The sequence below is a fragment of the Pholcus phalangioides genome, unplaced genomic scaffold (genome assembly GCF_987345545.1).
Source record: "Pholcus phalangioides strain wild (caught in Gottingen) unplaced genomic scaffold, Ppha-v1.0 ptg000008l_1, whole genome shotgun sequence".
In the NCBI taxonomy this organism is placed as follows: Eukaryota; Metazoa; Arthropoda; class Arachnida; order Araneae; family Pholcidae; genus Pholcus; species Pholcus phalangioides.
In genome coordinates, this window is record NW_028301601.1 from 57,225,241 (window position 1) to 57,246,768 (window position 21,528).

Here is a 21,528-nt window from a genome sequence, read left to right on the forward strand (position 1 = left end):
CGCATCAGGAAAGTTCCTGACAGGTACGAATCGAGTATCGAACTCCCGACACCCCTAAACATGATTTGGTTCTTTAGATGAGTATCTTATTGACCTGGGCTACTGCACCCACCTTCCCTTCAGACGCGTGAAATATGTTTTATAAACCGTATTTGCCACTATCTCATTGACTGAAATTTTTTTTTAGACTGATATTCCTCAATTTATTCAAGTTCAGTCAGCATTCTCTAGTAAGACACAAACCTCAACGTCACAAATGATGCCAAACGAACCCTCGATCCATGTGGTAGTCGCAAAATCCGTTCTGGTAGTCCGATGAAATTCCATGCATGCGCGTTGGAGTTCAAGGTTCATGCTAGAACTAAATAAATCATATCACCGAAGAACTATGGCTAGGCAATGATTTTGATTGGAAAATATAACGTCTTATACATAATAGGAGTAGGGGGGGAATCCCTCAGCGTTATCTTCAAGATCTGAATTTGGCCACGAGCCTCGGCCTCCGTTCTATGAGGCCTACATATAATGTGAACACATCATTTCACAACAATTTCATTCAAAAGAAATCAGAGCCACACATCCAGTCCTCCCTACAACCTCATCCTCACTGGAAGAACCTCAAAGGGTTCAGCGTCGTGATCTTGTAGAGTCATTATAACCAGATCAAACAGCGTAAGAAGGATGGTATAGTTTTTTTTATATTTTTGCAAATCTCTCGGCTATAAGATGCACGTATTTCTGAACCTTACCTTTTTCGAAGTTCAGATCTAAGGGCTTGATCTGAATCCGGGCACGCGCGGTCGTTAACGTATTATATATATATAAGGAGGCGCGTACGTACGCACGTACTTACGTACGGCTGCCATCCCAAAAATAAAAGCCACCCCCGTAAGTGAAGAATAAGAAAAAATGCACGACGGAACTCGCACGCTAAAGCCTTGCCCATTTCGTAATTTCTACATGTAATATCGTATATATGTCCGGGTATGGGAGACTAGATCGTGATGTGAGGGTGGGTTTTTCATGCTCAGGAGGTTGGCTGGTTCCATGGTATATGGTAACGAGGTTCTCGAGTTGTTTGGTGCTTTGCTTATTCCAGGAAGGGGAGAAGTTTATTTTTTTTTATACGGTCTTTGTTCTCGGCAACGGGATGATTTGAATCTTGTATATGTATTTTTCAATCACCACTTCATGGTGATGCCATTGACGGTGTGTTACGTGATATCGGAATTCGTATTGATTCGTTTCCGTGAGATGAAACATGAGAATTGGTTCATGTGTTTCGGCTTCTTAGACTTGTGAGTGTTCGAAAGTTCTATCAACTGACTGATGCTAAAATGAATTCGGGAATGGAAATTCAACTGCATCTGCGGGGGAATCGCACCTACGTTCCCTCACACGCCGGGTCTATAGCGTGCTATAAATCAGTGAAGTGGTAGCTCCAGAAGGGACTCGGATATTTTTTCTCGAGAAGGACAGTTGTTAGACGAATAACTTGGAATAAATGTTTGATGTATCGAAAACCTCAACACGCGAGTGCTCAAACTCCCGAAGAATGTATCCTATATAGGATTCTTATCAGGCCTGGACACTTTGGTGTACGAAGGATAGACCTTTGGAGGGGTCACAAAAGGCTTTGTGGGGAGACAAAGAAGTTTCTTCCAAAGAAATTTCGAGTTACCAACCTTCAAAAAGCATTTAAATTAACAGAAACTAATTAAAATAGCATACAAAAGATATTTTTCGAAAAATATGGACATATCGCGTGAGAGATCTTGTGCCGCGGGCCATTCAAGTAATCTGTCCACGTGCCGCGGGTAGCTCAAGTTAGATGGGAATGTAACGAGGACACCTCTCATATGGATGCGAAACAGCACTGCTGGCCACTTCAGTGATCTGGATATTGCCGCAGGTCGCTAGAAAGAGATCTTTATCCATGAAGTGGTCGCTTAGGCAGTCTGCAACTATGCCACAGGTCTCTCAACTTATCTTAAATACGTAAACCGTGAGTCACTAAAGTTATCTGGGAACAGTATATGATTAACATGTGGAAATATCATAGCAGTTTCTCATCACTGAGGAGGCGTACGGCCCATTCCCAGATAATTTTAGTGACTCGCGGTATATTACGTGAATCATTCCACAACCTTATAGCAAATACAAATATACATATATAGTCAAACTCGGTTATAACGACATCCAGGATTTTGTGAAATTTTGTCGTTATAACCGAGGTTGACGTTTTCAATACCCTTTTTGACGAAAATTCAATCAGATGCAATAAAATGTTGACTGTGAAGTCAAGTCGCATCGTGATTAGGCTGACCATATTTGGTCGAGAAAGATACGGGGAATTGCGGCAATAAATAAGGGTCATTACCGTTCTCACAAAATGATTCGAATTGTCGGTGAAATTGATACATATTGCTTACAAATGACCCTTGGGCACTGTAGCCCAGGTTGATAAAATACTCGCCTAAAGTACCAAATGATGTTTAGAGGTGTCGGGAGTTCGATACCTGATTCGTCCTTGTCAGAAAACTTTCCTGAAACGGGTACAACAGAAACGGCTACATGATTGCTACCGCAGGGAGTCCCCCATCGAGGGGTTAGCGCACCAACCTCTCGATGAGTATAAGAAGAAAAAAAAAGCCTGCCGTTCGGAATCGGAAATAAATTGTAGGTCTCGGTCTAATTAGCTCTCGTGTGCATAAAATGACCTTGGTGCGACTCAAATGATCATCAAATAACCCTTGGCGAGAAATACAGTGCTACAGCAAGTTTGCTTAAATGTTTTGAAGGAAATAAATGGAAATTAAACATGCCCAAAACAAGAAAAATGCCGGGCCAATTCATTGGATTTTGAAGCGTTCGCGGTCCTCATAAGTGATTTTTAAATGTACCGCGGATCACTCGAATGATATGGGAATATGTCGCGGGCCACTTAAGTCATGTTGAAATGTCCCTTGGGCCGCTTGAGTGTTCTGGAACTGTGAAGTGACCTATAACGGCCGTATTCACCAACACAGTTTCAACTGCAATCGCAAGTTAAACGATCAGCGATCGACAAGGATTTGGTTAAAATCCTTAATTTAACCAATCCGTTTCGATCTTCAATCCTTTCACCTGCGATTGCAGTTCAAACTGTGTTGGTGAATACGGCCGTTAATGTACCGTGGTTCACTTAAGTGATCCTGAAGTGTGCCGCGAGTCACTTCAGCATCTTGAACTGTGTCGCTAGTTACTTAAGTTATCATGGAATGTTGCACGGGAAACTCAAGTGATGGCAAACTGCATCGCGGGCCGTTTAAGTGCTCTGGAACTGTGCCACGCATCACTCAAGTTATCTGTACATTCACGAGTCTCTAAAGTGCTCTGGAACTGTGTCGCGAGTCACTTTACTGATCTGAAACTGTGCCGCTGGTGACTTAAGTGATCTCGGAATATGCCACAGGACACTCAAGTGGTGTAGAACTGCACTGTCGGCCACTTAATTGGTCTTTAAACTGCAGCTTAGGTTCATTTTCATAAAACTAGGTTTGTGGTCACGGGGCCACAGACATGGCCAGATGACTCCGAGGGCCACAGATTGAGCATATATGTTCTAAAGAGATAAGACCGTGAAAACAGAAGCAAAAGTGACGGCAAAAAAATGTCGTTATGTCCGAGGTCGTTGCGTTCTCATCGACGTTATCAGCAAGGTTCATTAGCATTATTCTCTGTGACAATCAGTCTGTGTACAGCCAGCGAAACTGTCGTTACAACAGAGGTCGTTCTAACCGAGCACGACCGAGCATAAATAAACAAATTCCGCTATTTTCGGCATCCAAAGCACATGCAACAAATCATGAGTGACACAAAATATTTGCTCAGACATGAACCAAGTCCACCCACACGCGCACACACCACGAAAACTCGCCAAGGAGTTCTTTTTCCTCGACCACAAGAAAGAACTAGTTATTGCATTTTAAATGCATTTGCATGTTTATTTTTAAGAGGATAGTAAAATAAAAAAAAATGGACACGGTGCGCATGTTATAAATGAAGTCATTGGATATGGTTGAAAAAGAAGAAGAGAGAGAGAGGAGAAATGTATGTGTATTGCACCGCACATGCACGTATAAATTACGTTTTTACGTATCCTGTCTAGAGTGGCAAAGTTATTATGTTCGTAACATCTTGGAGAAGTTATATAGAATGGAATAAGAAAAAAAAAATAAGAGAGAGAGAAGAAGAAGCGCATATCACATAAAGTGGGAGAGGCCCGGGCCTCCGCGGCTCTGGCTTATGCTTGGTATGGATGGGAAAGGGTCTGCGCAAGGGTCACAACCATACAACTTACCACCATCTCCTCGTGGCGGTTCTTCTTCAACAAAAGGGGTGGTTGAAATCCGCCACGCGCCGTACGTGCACCTTCACGTAATTTGCTGCCATATAATGCGTTTTTCTTATTCTTTGCCTCAAAGTTCACCCTCAACTTTTACCCTCTCTCTCTCTCTCGGTATAAACCCGGATATAGTCAGGTAGTTGACATTACAGAGAGAGAGAGAGAGAGAGGGCACAATGGAACATCTTGAAAAATGAAACATGAGAAGTGAGGGCCGAAAAAGAAGAAGAAGAAAACCTTCTTGTAAATTTCACTTTTTTCTCCTTTCCCTGCCCTTTTCTTTTTAAAGAGATACAGCTTTGAATGACAATAAAATAAGGAATAATAAAAGCAAAAAAAGCTACTCCTTCGGATTTAGGTCATTTTTATTTCTTATATGTACAGTCGTTGGCGTACGCAAAGGGGGGGGAGGGGGTTTGGGGTTCTAAACCCCCCCCCCGCCCCTTCAGCCAAGATTATAGTATTATTTTGAAGGAAAAAATGTAACCCCCCCCCCTCAGAAGGAAAAAATCTGAAGCCCCCCCTCCCCTCGAGAAAATTCTGCGCACGCCTATGTGTACAGTATATTGCTTGTATAGTCATTTGAATCGGAAAAAATTCAATGAGATATAGAGACAAGCCCCTTTTAAGTTGAAGAGCTGTGATGAAAATCAAGATGAGTTCCCTTTGATGAAGATTATTTTTAGAGCCCGGATTATATGTACTAAAAGAGTCGAAATATGCTCAAAAATATGCAATTATGCACTTGAAAATGCCAAAATATGCATCAAAAATGGGAAGATATGCATTATAAAAACTCATCATGCGAAAAAAGGGAAATCTTTTTGAAATGCACATTTTATATTTCTTAGTGCATATTCATTTACAAATTATATCCCCATGTGTATATTGTTGCGAAAATTACGTAAATAGTCATTATTTATCATTTATCGCCTGTAAATTCTGTGGTGTTTGGTCAGAACATAACTCCAAAATCACGGTTTTGAGATATTAGCATTTTCATTGTAATTTAAAAATCAAAAATAAAGCATGGGCGGGGCACATGTGTGGTGTAGTAGTAGTTGGTAGGGCCTCCAAAAAATGGCTCGGGGATCCATGATGTTCTTAAGTCAGCCACCTCGTTGGGCAATTTGCCTGTTGTGGCGTTGTATTTGTATTTGTAAGAATATGGTAAAACTCTCTCGAAGTTTTTCTCTACCTGACAAGAGCGCCACCACAGCCGAACTATGAGGAATTTGTTGAGCTTTCTTGAAGACCATATCTCTTGTATGACTCAAAGAAGTCGATCTGTGTTTCTAGCGTGTTTCGTCAAAAAAATCTCTGCTTGTAAGTACGTGTGCATAGCTGTTCTGTGAAACAAATCTGTGTTGTCCTTCGTGCTTTTTGCCATCTCGAGTGCTTGTGAGAGACATTATCAGGAACAATGTTTGCAAAAGTCTATCCTTTTTTTGAAGTTTAGATATTTTCCCGAATTTCTGAAGGAAAAAAACTGAGCAAATCGGTTCGAAATTTTGGTCACGTGAACCCTATGCTATATATATACAAATTTAGTCACGAGTACATTTAGGAGGGCCGACAAAAAATCAAATAGGAAAAAAAATGCTTTCCGGAGTATCTATATTCGAGAAACTCTTGCGTTTTCGGGTTTCGTAAAACATTCTCACAAATATTAAGGGCTCCGCACGAAGCTAAGGCCATGTCCACACCTCAAAGTCGCAGACTACGTGTTCCGCTGCAACAATCTTACGAAATGTACGAATCTTAGTCTGCTTAGATAAACTTACATATAAAATAACAGATACGAATCCCACATAAAAACTCACGAATATTTATTTGTAAACACAAAATTCACGGTGAAAATCTCCATTCACAGATACTTGGTAATTTTAGATATGAGTTTCTACCGATATTCAAGAATTTTCAGTCCATTTAAATTTTGAAAAGTGACATATATGGATTCAACACACAATATATACGAATCCTTATACAGAGAAATGTTACCCCGATGTACGGAATTTATGGATCTTTCTTAATACAAATTTGGACGGTTAAAGATATGAGAATTTCGGAGGCAGCAACACCAGATAAACTAGAAAAAATTTACATTGGCTCCACCGCGTAATTTAACGAACCGCAGAAATGCGGAAATTGCAGAGAAAATTCATTGAAACTGACGTTTTTCTGGAAAATCGACAAAAAAAAAATCGCATACAAACATGAATCTGAAGTTTACGCGAAACATTGACGAATACGTAAAGGAATACTTTAAAAATTTAAAATTCGAAAATTTTAACCCAGAACTACTTGGATAATTACAATTATATTGAATCGATAAAATTTACTAATCTTTAGTGATCTCTAAATGCTTCGCTGATCCAAGTAATCTGAAAATGTGTCCGGGCCGTTTAAGTGCTCTGGAACTGTGCCACGCATCTCACTCAAAAGATCCTTAATTATGCCGCGGATCACTTAAGTAATCCGAGAATGTACCGCGGGAAACTAGAGTGATGTAGTAACCAAATTAGGGGCCACTTAAGCGCTCTAAAACTGTGCCACTTGTCACTCAAGGTGCCACGGACCGTTTAAGTGTTCTGGAACTGTGTCGCGGGTCACTCAAGTGATCTGTGAATGCGCCACGAGTCTAGTTGAGCGATCTGAAAACGTGGCACTGGTCACTTAAGCGGTCTGTAAATGTGCCGCTTAGTTCATTTTTGCAAAATTAGTGTTCAAGAGGCAGGCCAATCCAGATAAACCTCAGTTTCACATTTGGTCCGTGGGTCAAGGGTTTACCATATATGACTTGGAGGTTGGGTCGCAATGAGTTTCTTGAAAAAGAAATTTTGAGTTCTTAGCCTTCAGATAGCATTGAAGTTGTTTATAATAACACATGTAAAGATATTTTCTTTCGAAATTTTAACTTTTTTAAATATTTTTGCATTGAAAAAATACATTTTTGATCGTCTGGGGGGGGGGGCACGAGGTTTCCTATGTGCGCCCCCCCCCCGTCCCATCCGCTGTACGTCGAAGGTAGGGGCAGAGCTGACGAAATTTTGTTATTTTGGTCGATAGGAGGCACTGCATTAAAGTCCGGCTGGAGGGATTTAACCTTTCTTCAATCTCTTCCGTGCCCGAAACGTTCGTAAACTTCAGTCGGTGATTCAAGTATAACAACTTCACAATAGAGTGAATCATCCATCAATCTCAACATCACAATGAAAATCTTATGCAAACACGAATAACGGGAAAATTGAGAGATTAGCTATTTATCCTTGACCCTGCATCTTATAGGACTCTGACTTGAATATTTCCGATGGTTTGTTTTTGTGCAGTGCCCTCTACTGAAAAAAATTGAATCAAATATTTTTCTCTACCAAAAAAAAAATCTCCCTTCGTGAGAATAACTTTTTCACGAACCACATTCAAAGACACTAGTTTCTTCAATTTTTTATGAATTTTCAAATTATTTACGAATTTATGGGACACCTTGTACATCCGAGGACGGATCCATTTGTTATAAACTTCTCTGGATAGGTACCTCATTGGAGGCTTATGCTCTGTATGTCACACATCGTACCTCCATATCAGGGGTACTTAACTTATGGGCACGACCCAACCTTGGGTCGCGGGATGGTCTTCCGAGATGGGTCGTTCAAGTCCAATAACAGCCACGGATTCTTGACTATGGGTCGGGGGAAAGGGCTTCCGAAATGGGTGGAACAAACCCACTTATAGCCAGGGATTGGTAAGCTATGGATCACGACCCAAATGACCGAACCTCTGATTCGCAAGGGCTACAAACCCAGTAACAAACAGGGGGTTCTTGAGCTATGGGTCACGAACCGAACCTCTGATTCACAAGGGCTAAAAACCCAGTAACAAACAGGGGATTCTTGAGCTATGGGTCACGAACCGAACCTCTGATTCACAAGGGCTACAAACCCAGTAACAAACAGGGGGTTCTTGAGCTATGGGTCACGAACCGAAATTCTGATTCACAAGGGCTACAAACCCAGTAGCAAACGGGGGTTCTTGAGCTATGGGTCACGAACCGAAATTCTGATTCACAAGGGCTACAAACCCACTAACAATCAGGGGCTCTTGAGCTATGATGGGCCACGACCCAAACTTCATTCGCAGCGGCTTCCTATCGTACAAATTCACTTAGTCTTATGGGAAATGCACTTATTGCGTCAAACTTCCATGGGTCGCGAAGCTGGTCTTGTTGGTTTTGGGTCGAGGCTGAAAAAGTTAAGAACCTCTGTTCTATATGGTCCGATTTTACTGATTGTTTTAGAAAATTTAGATCAGAGAGTTTCTGCAGTACGTTCAATCTACTTCGCATACCCTCGACATCAATTTTTAATCTTCAAATAAATCACTAAAAATAATCCCCAACTAGCTTTGATGCTATACAGGAAAATCTTCTGCGACCGCCATCACAAGCCCTGCAGGGACCCATCAAGGCGAAACCGACCGTATCGAAGGCCGCAATCGCACCCGAGGGACGACGGGTTGGCTAATACCCAATTCCCACTATTCCACCCAATTCCCAAGACCCCCGTAACGAGCATGACATCTATGGGATCCAGAAATTTCGCCCCCCGACATGTCACCTGCCCTGACAGTATGAATGACCAATTGATAGGGTGAGTGACCATACAAGTCAGTGATTGAGTGACCGTATGGATGACCACATTATAGGAAAGTGAGTGGCTATACGGTTGAATGAATGACCCAATGAATGATCAAGTGCAGAACACCAACTCCGGTCATATATTGCCATACGGCAATTTCCAACCAGTGGAGTTGGGTGGGAAATGAAGGCTCCATCTATCGGTGGTCTCCCAAGGATTCGGTAGGTAAAGAACTTTTTTCTGACGTTCTATGCCCGGATTCGAACCCGTGGATTTTGACGGTAACTTTAACAGTGGATTGATTGATTGATGACCGCTCACACGCTCAGAGCTGTTGTGCAAGACAACTTCCTCTCATTACCTCCTGGGAGGCTGGGTCGTGTCGGAGAGCAACCTTTTTCGTCTTCCACCTTCGTAGTGATGCTCAACTTCAAGATAAATAGTGATGCTCACCTTCATAGTGGAAGACGAGCATCTTACCATTGCGTCACTCGGGCGCACAAGTGCGTGACTGTGAGAGGGAGTGACCCTATGAGCGACGAAGTGATTGTGAGTGAGTGAGTGACCTTATAAGTGACGAAGTGACTGTGTGAGTGAGTGACCCAATGAGGGATTCAGTGTGCGAGTGACCGTATAAGTGACCAAGTGAATGACACGTATGAGTGTGTGAGTGTCCATATTATGCTCACGACCTGGTCACTCACTTGGTTACTAATTCAGTCACTAACTTGATCACTAATACAGAGTCACTTACGCGGTCACTCCTGTGGTTTCCTCATGCAGTTATTTGGTCACTCACGCAGCACAAAAATTTCGGGAATGGTCCAGTTGACTGATTCATGACGAAAAATGGGCTATTCCCCACGAATTTTCATAGGTTCCAAAATATAAGTATATATCACCCGAGTGACCTGCGGAACAGTTCCGGATCACTCAAGTTCTTCGCAGAACATTTACAGATCACTTTAGTGGCCCGCGATGTCGTTGGTAAATTTGATAAATACTGAAAACATTACCACTTTTACCAGAGATTTTGCATAATACCCTAGTGTAATTGATGAATTTGATGTATTTGAAAAAAAATTCCAAATAAGTGTAAGTATTTGTGATGAATATAGTCGGACCCCGATATAATGATTATAGATTTTACGATCGTACCCCGATATGAGCATACAACACATGTACGATTTATTATGTTAACCAACGACATGACGTTTGAATATTATGCAGAATCGCCAGTAAAAGTGAGGAATTTAGGGAAATTTATTAAATTTACCGAAATGCTCTCCGATTATGCATAATAACGGTTCACTATATATAATAGCTGCATTTATCACATTCACCGTAACATATGGTGGATCCCACTTATAACGTTTTTAAAATCTGTCATGCCATAAACGTTGTAAGCGGGAAGACGGTCAAAACGGAAAATCTTGATGAGAATTACTTAGAGCTGAGACCAAGAAAATAAGTCGTAGGAAGCGGGAGAAAGTTATTAATGGGAGCGTTATAAACGGGATCGACTGTATATATATATATAAAGTCCGAAGTGCAGCCAATTCACGAGGGCCGGCCAGTTCGCGAATTGGCCCTAGAATTTTGGCCAAAGTCCGCATTGCAGGAATGATTCGGATTTTGGCCGTTGATTTCGCGAAATGGCCGGAGATCCCTGGCCAAAGCTCGTTGTGCTGATGTAAGATGGCCCGGTAGGAGCCAAATACATAGATTTCTTTTCATCGCCAACGTGTGTTACATGTCTGTATATATATAGCAGCTGTATTGGATTCGTTCAACGTGACGAGAGACCGTTATAGCGAAAATCTCGTTTTAACGAAACACTTTTACAATCCTTCAGGAAAGTTTACATAGGGAACAATGCAAAAACCTGGAATTCCTTTGTAACGAAATTTCGCTATAACAAAGTGATTTCTCCGGTCCCTTCGTTATAACGGGATTCGACTGTATATGTAATGTACTAAAGATAATAATAAAATTCCAATCTCCAACCTTTACGGCTGGAATCACTTTTCAGTGAGAAGTTGGGTTCGGTTTCTGAAGATATTGTGGAGTAAAATCAGAGATGAGCTATAAAATTATGTTATAGGGATATCGCTCGATACAGTGAGTCTCAATTAACGGATGACCTAAAAACACAATGGTGTCAAGGTTTCAAGAAATTCATGATGTCCTCAGACCAGGCCATTTCAAACCAGGGTAAGCTGAACTGCCTATTCCAGGTTCAAAATATGGAAGAAAGATCGCGGCGCATAACACGATACAGGCATAACTCAACATAAATACGTCAGTGAAACGCATATGCTACGTTTTTCCATGTATATGTTACTGCCAAAGCCCGAAGTTGGCCAGTTCGCGAACTGACCGGCCCAGTTGACCCGTACAATGTCCGAAATTCAGGCATTCGCCTGCCTATATATCGATCCCTACATATCCCTATATCGATAATTACGATTTGGGGTCATCGGTACATTGAATTCGTATTTTTTTGTGTGATAATTATTGCTATTTATAATTAGCCATATCTAACTGTAATTAATTATGGCTAGCTATGGCAGCCGTAACGATCAAAGGAAATATCAATCAATCATGTATTACTACCCTACCCCAAGAGACATACTGCAGGAATCTAAATATTGATATTTTAGTAATCCATACGTAGGGATCGACACATGGGGGGCCAGAGAAAGTCCGAATTTCGGACATTGGCCGAATCAACTGAGCCGGCCACTTCATGGTTTTAGTAGTCACATATGTAACCTATACATTGGAAATCCCCCCAGTATGCATGTAATGCGCCACTCAAGTAATCTCACAACGGTTCTGGGCCGCAATGGAGTGGAATGAAACAATCAGGCCCGTCATTTAGTGGGGGGCACCCCCCCCCCCCCCGGGAAAAGTTGAAATGACGGCCCTGAAAACAATTCATAATTTTAGATTTATTTTTTCAGTTTTTTTGACGCAATTATTATAGCATCATGTCCTTTTGAACTTAATAGGAGAGGGTAGGTAGGTCTGGCGTGTGCTGGTCAACACACTAGAGGACACCAAATCCATTATGTTCTTTTAAATTGGGGTGGTGCCAAATTGGAAAGTGCCATCTATCGGCGGTCGCCTCAAGCTCGATATTAAAAATATCTTTAGTCTTTCCCCCGGGTTTTGAACCTGGGACCATGACGGCAACCCTTACGGTGGTATGCGAGTATCTTACCACCACGCCACTCGGACGAACGTGATGGACTCGCTGAAGCTGGTTTTCTGCGGTTCCCGACTGACGATCTTCCCCCCTCCCCCCGTCAGAAGATCTTGCCAGAGAAAGTGATAGGCCTTCAACAAAATATTCAATGATCATACTTCAATCATAGCTTGAGATGTAGATAGGCAATGCTCTAAATTTCCGAACAAGTCGAGATACGTACTCAGACCCCTGTTGGATACACCCCTCACTTCCAGAACAATTCATCTCACGGTTATAAATTGCTCATTTAGTTGTTCTTAGTTGGAAAGAAAGTACAGTCAAGTTCCCCCCCCCCCCTCCTTAAACAAACACTCATTAGATGCGGTCACCCCTCCTTTTGACGGTCAAATAATATCATTTCCCTTTGTATAATAAAATTATGCATTTCAAAATCCTGATTAACGTTCGTCCCGTTTAATCAGGTTTACGGACTGATTTTTTTTATCCCACCAGTGTCCGCAAATAGAAGTATTACTGTACAGGGCCGCAACTGGGGGGGGGGGGAGCAGTCGGGTCTGGTGTCCTGTGCGCTGAACCAGAAGGGGGCACCAAATTCACCCTTTAATTGCTTCTTCTATATTACAAGCAGCGCCAAAATTTCGGCTTGCCCCGGATGACAAAGTATCTAGTTGCGGTTCTGTTACTGTACTTGTGTGTACTCTAGGCATTCTAAAAGGGGAGGGGGGGGGGTTGAACTCCTTGTATAACTTGATCATTTTCGTATTTGCCTGCCATCGCACATGCTTTTTTGAAATTGGTGTCTGAATGTACGTAACTCGGGTTCTTCGGGTCCTACACCAGGGGCCCTAGATTTATCTCTACTTATTTATTTTATAGTCTCGCATGTTAGCGTATATATTTATATTGGTACATATTACTTTGACTCTCGTATTTGAATGCATATTGTCTAAGGGGCCGTCTAGTTACCCTAAAATAGGATCCCCCGAAATCATTGTATGTATAATCTGACCCTATTTTTTATATATCTTACCTCGCACATATTTTTTGTAATTGTAAATGAATGCACTTACGGCTTTGGGTCATTTACATCCCATGATAGGGACCCCGCAATTATTGTTATTTTCTTTTCGCATTGTTACTCATAATTTTCTTCTGGCATGACCCTGCTCTCCGAGCCAATGAGCTTATATTGCGTAAGTATCAGAGCTTGGTCTGCTCGGTCCGTTCTACTCTGTTCTGAGAGTCACATTTGCCCTACTGGCCATAGGTTAAGCATGTATGGTCTAACACAGTGATTCTCAACCTGAAACCATGTGCCCCCCCCCCCCAGCTGTCCTGGAATATTCTAAGGGGGGTCACGAATGAAAATCAGATGAAAGGGGAGCCACAACAAGTGGTAAAGGAAGCCACAGAGAGCTGTGAAGAAATAAAGCTTCAAACGAGCAGAGCTGTCCACAGAAACAAGGCCATCTTAACCTGCATCCTCGAGGCCTCATATCCATTGGGACACAATGCACAATTTGATCTGTTACTATGATTTCCAAATGTAAGCTGTTATGCCAGCGAAGCGTGGGGACCCAAAGCATCACTTTGCTTGGGAACCAACAATGTTGAGACGGCCATGCATAAAAGCCTCACAAGAAGGAAGCTCACCGAAGATCAGGGTGATGTGCCATGTGGTCCGATTCATTTTGTAGTTCGTTGGATCATCCAGTATTTCAAACAGACCTATTGTTGCCATATAATAAGGCTCCTGGGAGTAATGACCATCCCCCTCCCCTCCCCTCTTGTAGACAGGGCCGTCTTAAGAGTATCATGGATCCCCGGGCCAATTGATTTTTCTGAGGCCCTACCAAACAAATTCTCGAAAATTTCAACCAGATCTCATTTTGTGAGGCCCCCTCTTCGCTTGAGAATCCATCGAAGGCCCCATGCCTTAAAACGGCACTTCTTGTGGACACATGACTGACCTAGAGATTCTAGGGATCGGTTCTATTTTTGTTCATTATGAAATTAGTGTTAATTAAATTCAATTCGATAAGTAGAAAGCGGACGAGGGTATAGGGAGCTGTAAATAAGACAGGCGTGGCAACTACATAGGTGGGGCTGACAGGGCTCTAGCCCGAAGGCCAGAGATGATTCTTACCATTTTTTTCCTTTTCTCACTTCATAAATTTACTATAGAGGGTCCGTGAAATATCTGGTCTAGGGTCCCACTAAAGATCCTAGCCCTCCTTCCCCCCAGGGGCTCTGCTGAACGATATGGGGGGGGGGGGCACGACAGGAAAATATGGTTCAAATGCGGGGACACGGGCTGGAAAAATTGAGAAACACATACACCAGTATAATTTTCAAAGACAGATCTGTTTTGCAAAAATCAATAGAAATCATAAGAAAAAGTGAATCACAAATAATTTTTAATGAATTTTTTTTCTTCTCACGCAATAATTTAATATTTAATTTTTCTTTTCATATAATAAACCCAAATTTGACGTCATGATTAGAGAGTACAATTTTCTTAATCGTCTATATCTACACACACACACACGTACACACACAATATCAGAAATTAATTACAATTTCTATGTCTAGAGCGGGGAGGGACGAAATAACATAGAGCAAAAACAACAGCTAAAGCAATCTCTTGATTTCGAGAATCGGTGATTTTTTTTTTTATCGGTACAGTAACAAATCCATAAACTGTCAGAGAAACCTGCATGTCGAAACATCGGAATTGGTGTGCGCTGTGGGCTTGACGGGAAAATTCACCGACAATAATTCACCGTCACGCAATTCACTGCCATCATGCAATTTGCCGACAGGAAAATTCACCTCTAGAAAAACTCACCAGCGGAAAAATCCCCGCCGGGAAAACTCATCGATAACCATTCATCAACAACAGTTCATCACCGGCGAGTGAGTGACCAAGTGATTGAAAAAGTGAGTGAATATGTGAGCGAGTGAATGGCCGAATGAGTTGGTGAATAAGCTAGGGATTGAGTTAGTGACCATAACACCAAACATGGCCCTCCCGCTCTGTCCCTTGCGGGATGTAAGCGGATTACCTTGCGGCTGGGCCATGCTGGAAAAACTCTTCTGGCATCCGGGAATGGACATTCCCCCGACTTGCAAGCCACCGGGCCGGCCCGCCCCCGACGGGATCCCGCTCCATTCCAAGCAGCAGCAGACGAGTTAGTGTCCGTATGAGTGACTCACTCATTCACTCGCTTGCCTGCTCTTCCCATGTTCGTGACCGAGTGATTGAGCAAGAGTGTGAATGTTCGAACGAGTTAAGTAGCCGAATGAGTTAATAAGCTAGTTGAGTGAGCGGCCGTATGAGGCACTGAGAGTGTAACCGTATGAGGGGATCGAGTAAGTGAGCAATTGAGTGAGTATTTCACTCACCTGCTTACTGCTCACTCACTAGTTTATTCCTCCACTCACTTATTCAATCACTCCCCTTATTCATTCATTCGCTCACTTATTCATTCACTCACTCACTCACCTGCTTACTGCTCACTCACTAGTTTATTCCTCCACTCACTCACTCACCTGCTTACTGCTCACTCACTAGTTTATTCCTCCACTCACTTATTCAATCATTCCCCTTATTCATTCATTCGCTCACTTATTCATTCACTCACTCACTCACTCGCATAGTAACTAAACTCCTTCTTTTAATGGTCACCTCACTCCATAACTGCTTCACTTTTACTTACTAACTCCTTTACTTGCTCACTTATTCACTGACTCATTTAATCTGAACAAACACTCACTGATTTTCTCACTCATTCACACTCACTGATTTTCTCACTCATTCACACTCACTAATTTTCTCACTCATTCACACTCACTAATTTTCTCACTCATTCACACTCACTAATTTTCTCACTCATTCACACTCACTAATTTTCTCACTCATTCACACTCACTAATTTTCTCACTCATTCACACTCACTAATTTTCTCACTCATTCACTCACTCATCCACTCACTCACTAATATCCCTTCGCCGATGAATCTCTTGTCAATTTTCCTAGCTGCGAATCACTTGCTCACTCACTCGCTCATTTGCTCACCTGTCGATGAATTTTCGGTGCACGGTGGATTGTTGGGGATGAATTTTCTACACATGGCGCACTGGAGGATATACGCCATGTTATCCAAAATATAGCAGCATGTCACAGGGTCGCTCAAGTGCCGTTAATTACGGAGTAGTGTCACACTGAGGAAATACTCGCATTAAACTTTGAGGAACTTCACCTTTTTGACGGACCTTGCATAGGTCCTCTTTAGGTCCCTTTTCTCTCTCTCCCTCTCCTGTTTATTTAACAATGTAATACATACGATAGATCGGCGGGGTCCATAAAATAATTTGGAATCGAAATTTCGAGAGACGGTTCTAGGATAGTCCACAAATTAGCGGGGGGGAGGGGGGTTTCTCAGTTTTCAACGTCAACTATCTCCTGAGACGGACAGTCCTCTTCGTCGTCGTTGTTGCAGTAGTGATCACAGGTGTGTTCCCGATGCGACGGTGACATGGAATCGGGTTCGGAACCGTCCTCCGGTATCCCCAGCGTGTGCGTCAGGTTGTGCCTTCGGAGGTCGCAGTTCCTCCGGAAGACCTTGCCGCAAGCGTCGCAGTTGTAAGGTTTGATGTCCGTGTGGGTCAAGAGGTGGGTCTTGAGGTTGCTCCGCTGGTTGAAAGTGCGTCCGCAGGTCGGACACTTGTGCGGTGAGTCTTCCATGTGGAGTATCCGGTGTACCGCTAGGGTCCTGGATTGGCAGAAGCCCTTTCCGCATTCCCCGCATTTGAAGGGTTTTTCTTTCGAGTGGATGTACCTGAAGGGATAAGAAATACACTGTTACTGATCGAGATTTTCTTATTTTGAGCTGTGATGTCATGAAGTATTGATGCGTGTAGTGCTTAGCAGGGCTCATTATGTAAATTAAGACTCTAGAAGGGGGTAGCGGACTCATTGTCCTACACATTTGAACAAAAAAAAAACAGTTTTGCTGCTCCGAGTGACGTATAATCTTTAAGAAGTCACCCAACCCCTTGGGGTAATGCTATATCCCTCATGGGACAGGGCCTTGGTATGACCCACTGGCACTACAGTCATACATCGCCATGCGACAATTTTCAACCAGTGGAGTTAGGTGAGAAATGAAGATGTCATCCGTCGGTGGTTGCCCCAGGCAGGCCCGGTATGTAAAGAACTTGTTTCTGAGGATCTTGAATGGATTAAACCTATGGATCTTGGACAGCATCACGTCTCAACCAATGCGAGACGAGCAGCAGCAACATCAAGACGTTTCCCGACAGGCTTTCTTCACAGCAAAAGCTAATAATAGTAATCATCTGAAGCAATGGCGGCATTTTACAGTCGTAAAATTAAATTTAAATGAATTCCAGAAACCATTTAACTTAAAAAACATAGATTTTGGAAACGTTTCCCAACTCATGTATGCACTCACTTTTACACAAACATTACTCTCTTGTGTTTCTCTTCAAATGGGACCCTCAAGAAAACCCGGCCCTTACGCTCGCTAATGGCTCGAAATAGGGCCAGTCACGAGCTTTAAACTCGTGATTGGCCGTAGCAGATGAGAATGTTACCACTCCGCCGCTCGGGTGCTACAGTGATAATACTGACGTCACACTTCGCTCAAAGATGGCGGATGAGGATTCAGCATGGGGGTTTTAAAGAGCTAAAGTCTATAGAATTCGTTTACAGGCTGTTCCAAATTGTTTGCTCAGATATCTCTGTAACCATTGGCTCTAGAAACATACTTCCAATTAGAAATGTTCGTCAAATGACGTTCGGTTACTTGGAATGCCATAAACCTTTTTTGGGAAAATCGTTTTTGATCATAAAAATAAAATGTAATTATTCAATCTTCTCAGGACCGAAAAGTGAAATAGAAATAAACTTGTGTTGCAAATGTCACTACGGCAGATACGATCACATGGTGGAGACGTTGCTGGTTCCAGCTCCGAACTTCTGGGTCGCAAATGGAGAAGAGATTATGTTGCGAAACGACTCGTTTTTGGAAAGGTTTTGTAAAAAAAAAATTGATGTAGGCTGTGTCATGGGCACGATCGCAAGTTTCGACGAGAATAGGTTTTTTTTTGTGCTTTGAATCGCGTGTGGAAGGTACTGACATAATGAAATTTTGTCATTATCATCGGATTTGTCTTTGGAATAGCTAACAAACGATACGAATTCCGTCTGTTTTCGTTGTGAACTGCTCGAGATATAGCGGAAAACAATTTGTTACGAATCAGGGCAGCGCGCCTAATGTACAGACGGGAAGAGATATTGAAATTGGAGTAATGTCATTGGATTTAACTTCGCAATGTGCATCTGACGATACCATTGCTTTTGACTTGCGTTGCGTACTTTTTGAGATATGGGCGTTTAAAAAAATTTCGTTACGCAACTTTTTGCAATTCTGAGTATCGTCAGATGATTTAAAAGACGTATTCACATCAAAAAAATAATAATAATTGCAATAAATGCGCGAAACGTATTTTCATAACCATAATGACAGTTATATTTTTTACAGAACTTTTGCACTTTAAAATTAGTTTTGGCGGCACAGCTAACAACAACACTAAATAACCCCCCTTTCCCGTAAAATGCCATGTTTTTGCCATGAAATTCATAATTTTCATGAAGTATACTTTCCTCCGATTATCAGCAGCCGCAAAGTAAAGGATATGAGGAAAAGTTGTCCATTGAGAAATAAACGTTACAAAATATCTGAGCCTGTCAACGGCTGGATTGAGTGGCTTTTTAAGGAGTGGGAAAATCTCATCAATGCTGGTGAGAGGGTTAGGATTTCGCGATTTTTGTAAACCATGCAGAATGCTGAAAACTACAAAGTCATATAAATATTGCATTTAAAAACATGGAGATTTTTGCAAATGACTTCTTGGAGCGGGTTCTATATTTCACTAATTGGAGGTTCTAGCACACAATACAGTGTCCTGTAAGTGCTGATGCGGCCTTTATTTCATCAACCGTCCGTCGTGGACGTATGATTCCAATTTCAGGAATTTGCAAAAAGCGTTCAAAAATTACCGTGACTGTTTTGGGAGTTGAACACAGTGTGTCACAAAATAAAAAGTCTAAATTTTTATACTGTCCCCCTTGTTCTTCAACTTCCAATTAGAAAGTTGTTGCCCTGTATCCCCCCCCCCCATCGTGAATAGAAAAAACTCCATGTTAATAAGCGTAATATTCGCTGAGAAATTTGAATTCAAAAATCGGATAAAAGTTATGAAAGAACAGCAAAAACTAACGGACAAGCTCCTTTCTCTCATTTATGCTGTTCATTCCCATCTTTTCCCCCGATGTTTTGAATTCGGAATATCTTAGTGAATATTGCACTTAGAAACATGGAATTTTTTTGTTGGCCTTAGGAGAGACAGGGCAACAACTTTCTGATTAGAATGTAGAGGACGGGGGGGGGGGGTCAGTATAAAAATTTAGCTCTTTTATTTCGTCGCACACTGTATTTTCACTCTCAAAACTGGTGCAGGATGATTTTTGAACGCCTTTTGAGCATGGGCGGAGATACGGGGGGGGGGCAGCGTCAAAGGTGAAGTTGACTGATTCAATGTATATATGCATATATGAATCGACATAATCATCATAGTGCCCCCCTCCCCAGACTTCCAAGTCTATCTCTGCCTATGCTTTTGAGCATTTTTTAAATTGAAAATATACATTTAAGACGGACGATTGATGAGATAAAGGCCGCATTAGCACTTATAGGACACCCTGTATAAAAAGTTAATTTTCCTATTTTTTATGACTACAACCCCTCAGAAAATGTATGAAATTTCAAGTAATGGCACATCATTTGAACATTTGAAAAAATGTATAAATTGTAATTGGAAATATGGTTCTGTATATGTAAAGTCAAACTGTTGCGGGAATATCTGCTGAGCAAACAAACAATTTGGAACAGCTTGTAGAATGGTATCGTAAGGGGGGGGGGGGTGAAATCGAGAAATAACACGTGATCCTCACCTGTGATCTCTCAAGTGATCTTGTCTCCTGAAAGCCTTGTGGCAGATGTCGCACGTGTAAGGTCTCTCGTCCGTGTGAGTCCTCTCGTGGATAAGTAAGTTGTATGACTTGGTGAATCTCCTTTGGCAATATTTGCAGATGAATTCCTTTTTGGGCCTGGAGGAGCCGCGGCCTCTGGCAAGCTTCCTTTCCAGGAAGTCGGTTGCAAGGCCCATGGCACCGAGGCTGTAGTAAGGTGAGAGGAACGGGAAAGCGTGACTCGTTATGAGGGCCACGGGGGCCTTGGGTGTTGCGGTACCCGAAGAAGAAGAACTCGTAGGAGAAGTAGATGTTGCAAGTTTGTCTTCGGTGTTTTGTGCCGGAGATGGACTGGCAACGTCCTTGTCGTCTTTGGACGTCGCGGATTCGGCAAGTTTCGAGAAATCGAATTTCGACTTGTTGCGACGCTGTTTCGGTTCAGTGTTCGATATTGGGTCGACGGGTGTCGGACTGGTCGTCGTCGTCATCGAGGACGAAGAAGACGCGTCGGGAGACCGTTCTTTACCGGGTTCGACGACTCGCTGCTGGTGGTGCCGAGTGCTCTTTGGCGAAGTTCTGCCGATAAGGTGGTGGTGGTGATGATGGTGGTGATTGTGGTGGTGGTGCTCTTTCAGGGACGTCTTTGGGTGCACCGCTAGACCGTGAGGAAAGTCCGCGAACACAAACGGGTGTCCGTTCAGGGGCTGTACGTATCCGGCCATCGAATACGCCGGTAGGAAAGGTAATCCGGCAAACGGAGGGAGGTTGGTCTTTGGTGGTAACATTGGATCAGGTAGAGAGTGGCTTCCGGGAGTGTGCACCATGATTCCGGGAAGAACTGATGATGTCGTCACCAGGAGCTTACGGTCGTTGAGGTGAGCTGTCGCTGCTGTTTCTGCTGCTGCTGATGCTTGTCGGCTGTCCGGTCGAGGTTTTGTGCTTTCGTTCGGTTTCAGTGATGTCTTCAAGACTTGTATTCGCATATCAACACCCGTGTCTGGAAGAAAAAGTATTGAAATATGTAAGTTATATATTTAATATCGAATAGCATTAAAAAAGCATATTAAATTCACTTACAGTATAATGCCGACATTTCGAGGTTTTAAATCAGCGTTTCTTTACATTTCTGGACCAATAAAATGTCTGAGAAAATTCGATGGATGGATTATCTTTATAAAATAATTTAATTTTTCAGTTTGGCTGCAATCGCCGGTTTCATCTTTGGGAAACGCTT

General features: G+C 42.4%; 1 protein-coding gene across 2 annotated transcripts in view; it reads right to left on the bottom strand.

Moving 5' to 3' along the window:
- Positions 1–14,635: 14,635 nt before the first annotated feature.
- Positions 14,636–21,528, bottom strand: part of LOC149084587 (uncharacterized) — a 112,259-nt gene continuing 105,366 nt past the window's right edge. Inside the window, exons 3-5 of one of the 2 annotated variants that reach the window (XR_016192993.1) lie at positions 20,277–21,291; positions 15,788–17,076; positions 14,636–15,740 (exon numbers count right to left, since the gene is read on the bottom strand). Coding sequence is in view for 1 of the 2 variants with exons in the window: in XM_089235009.1 (XP_089091135.1) it covers positions 16,677–17,076; positions 20,277–21,291 (1,415 nt within the window). In the remaining variant the exon portion in view is untranslated. Of the gene's footprint in view, positions 17,077–20,276; positions 21,292–21,528 lie in introns of both variants that reach the window. The other variant, XM_089235009.1, reaches the window with a different exon arrangement.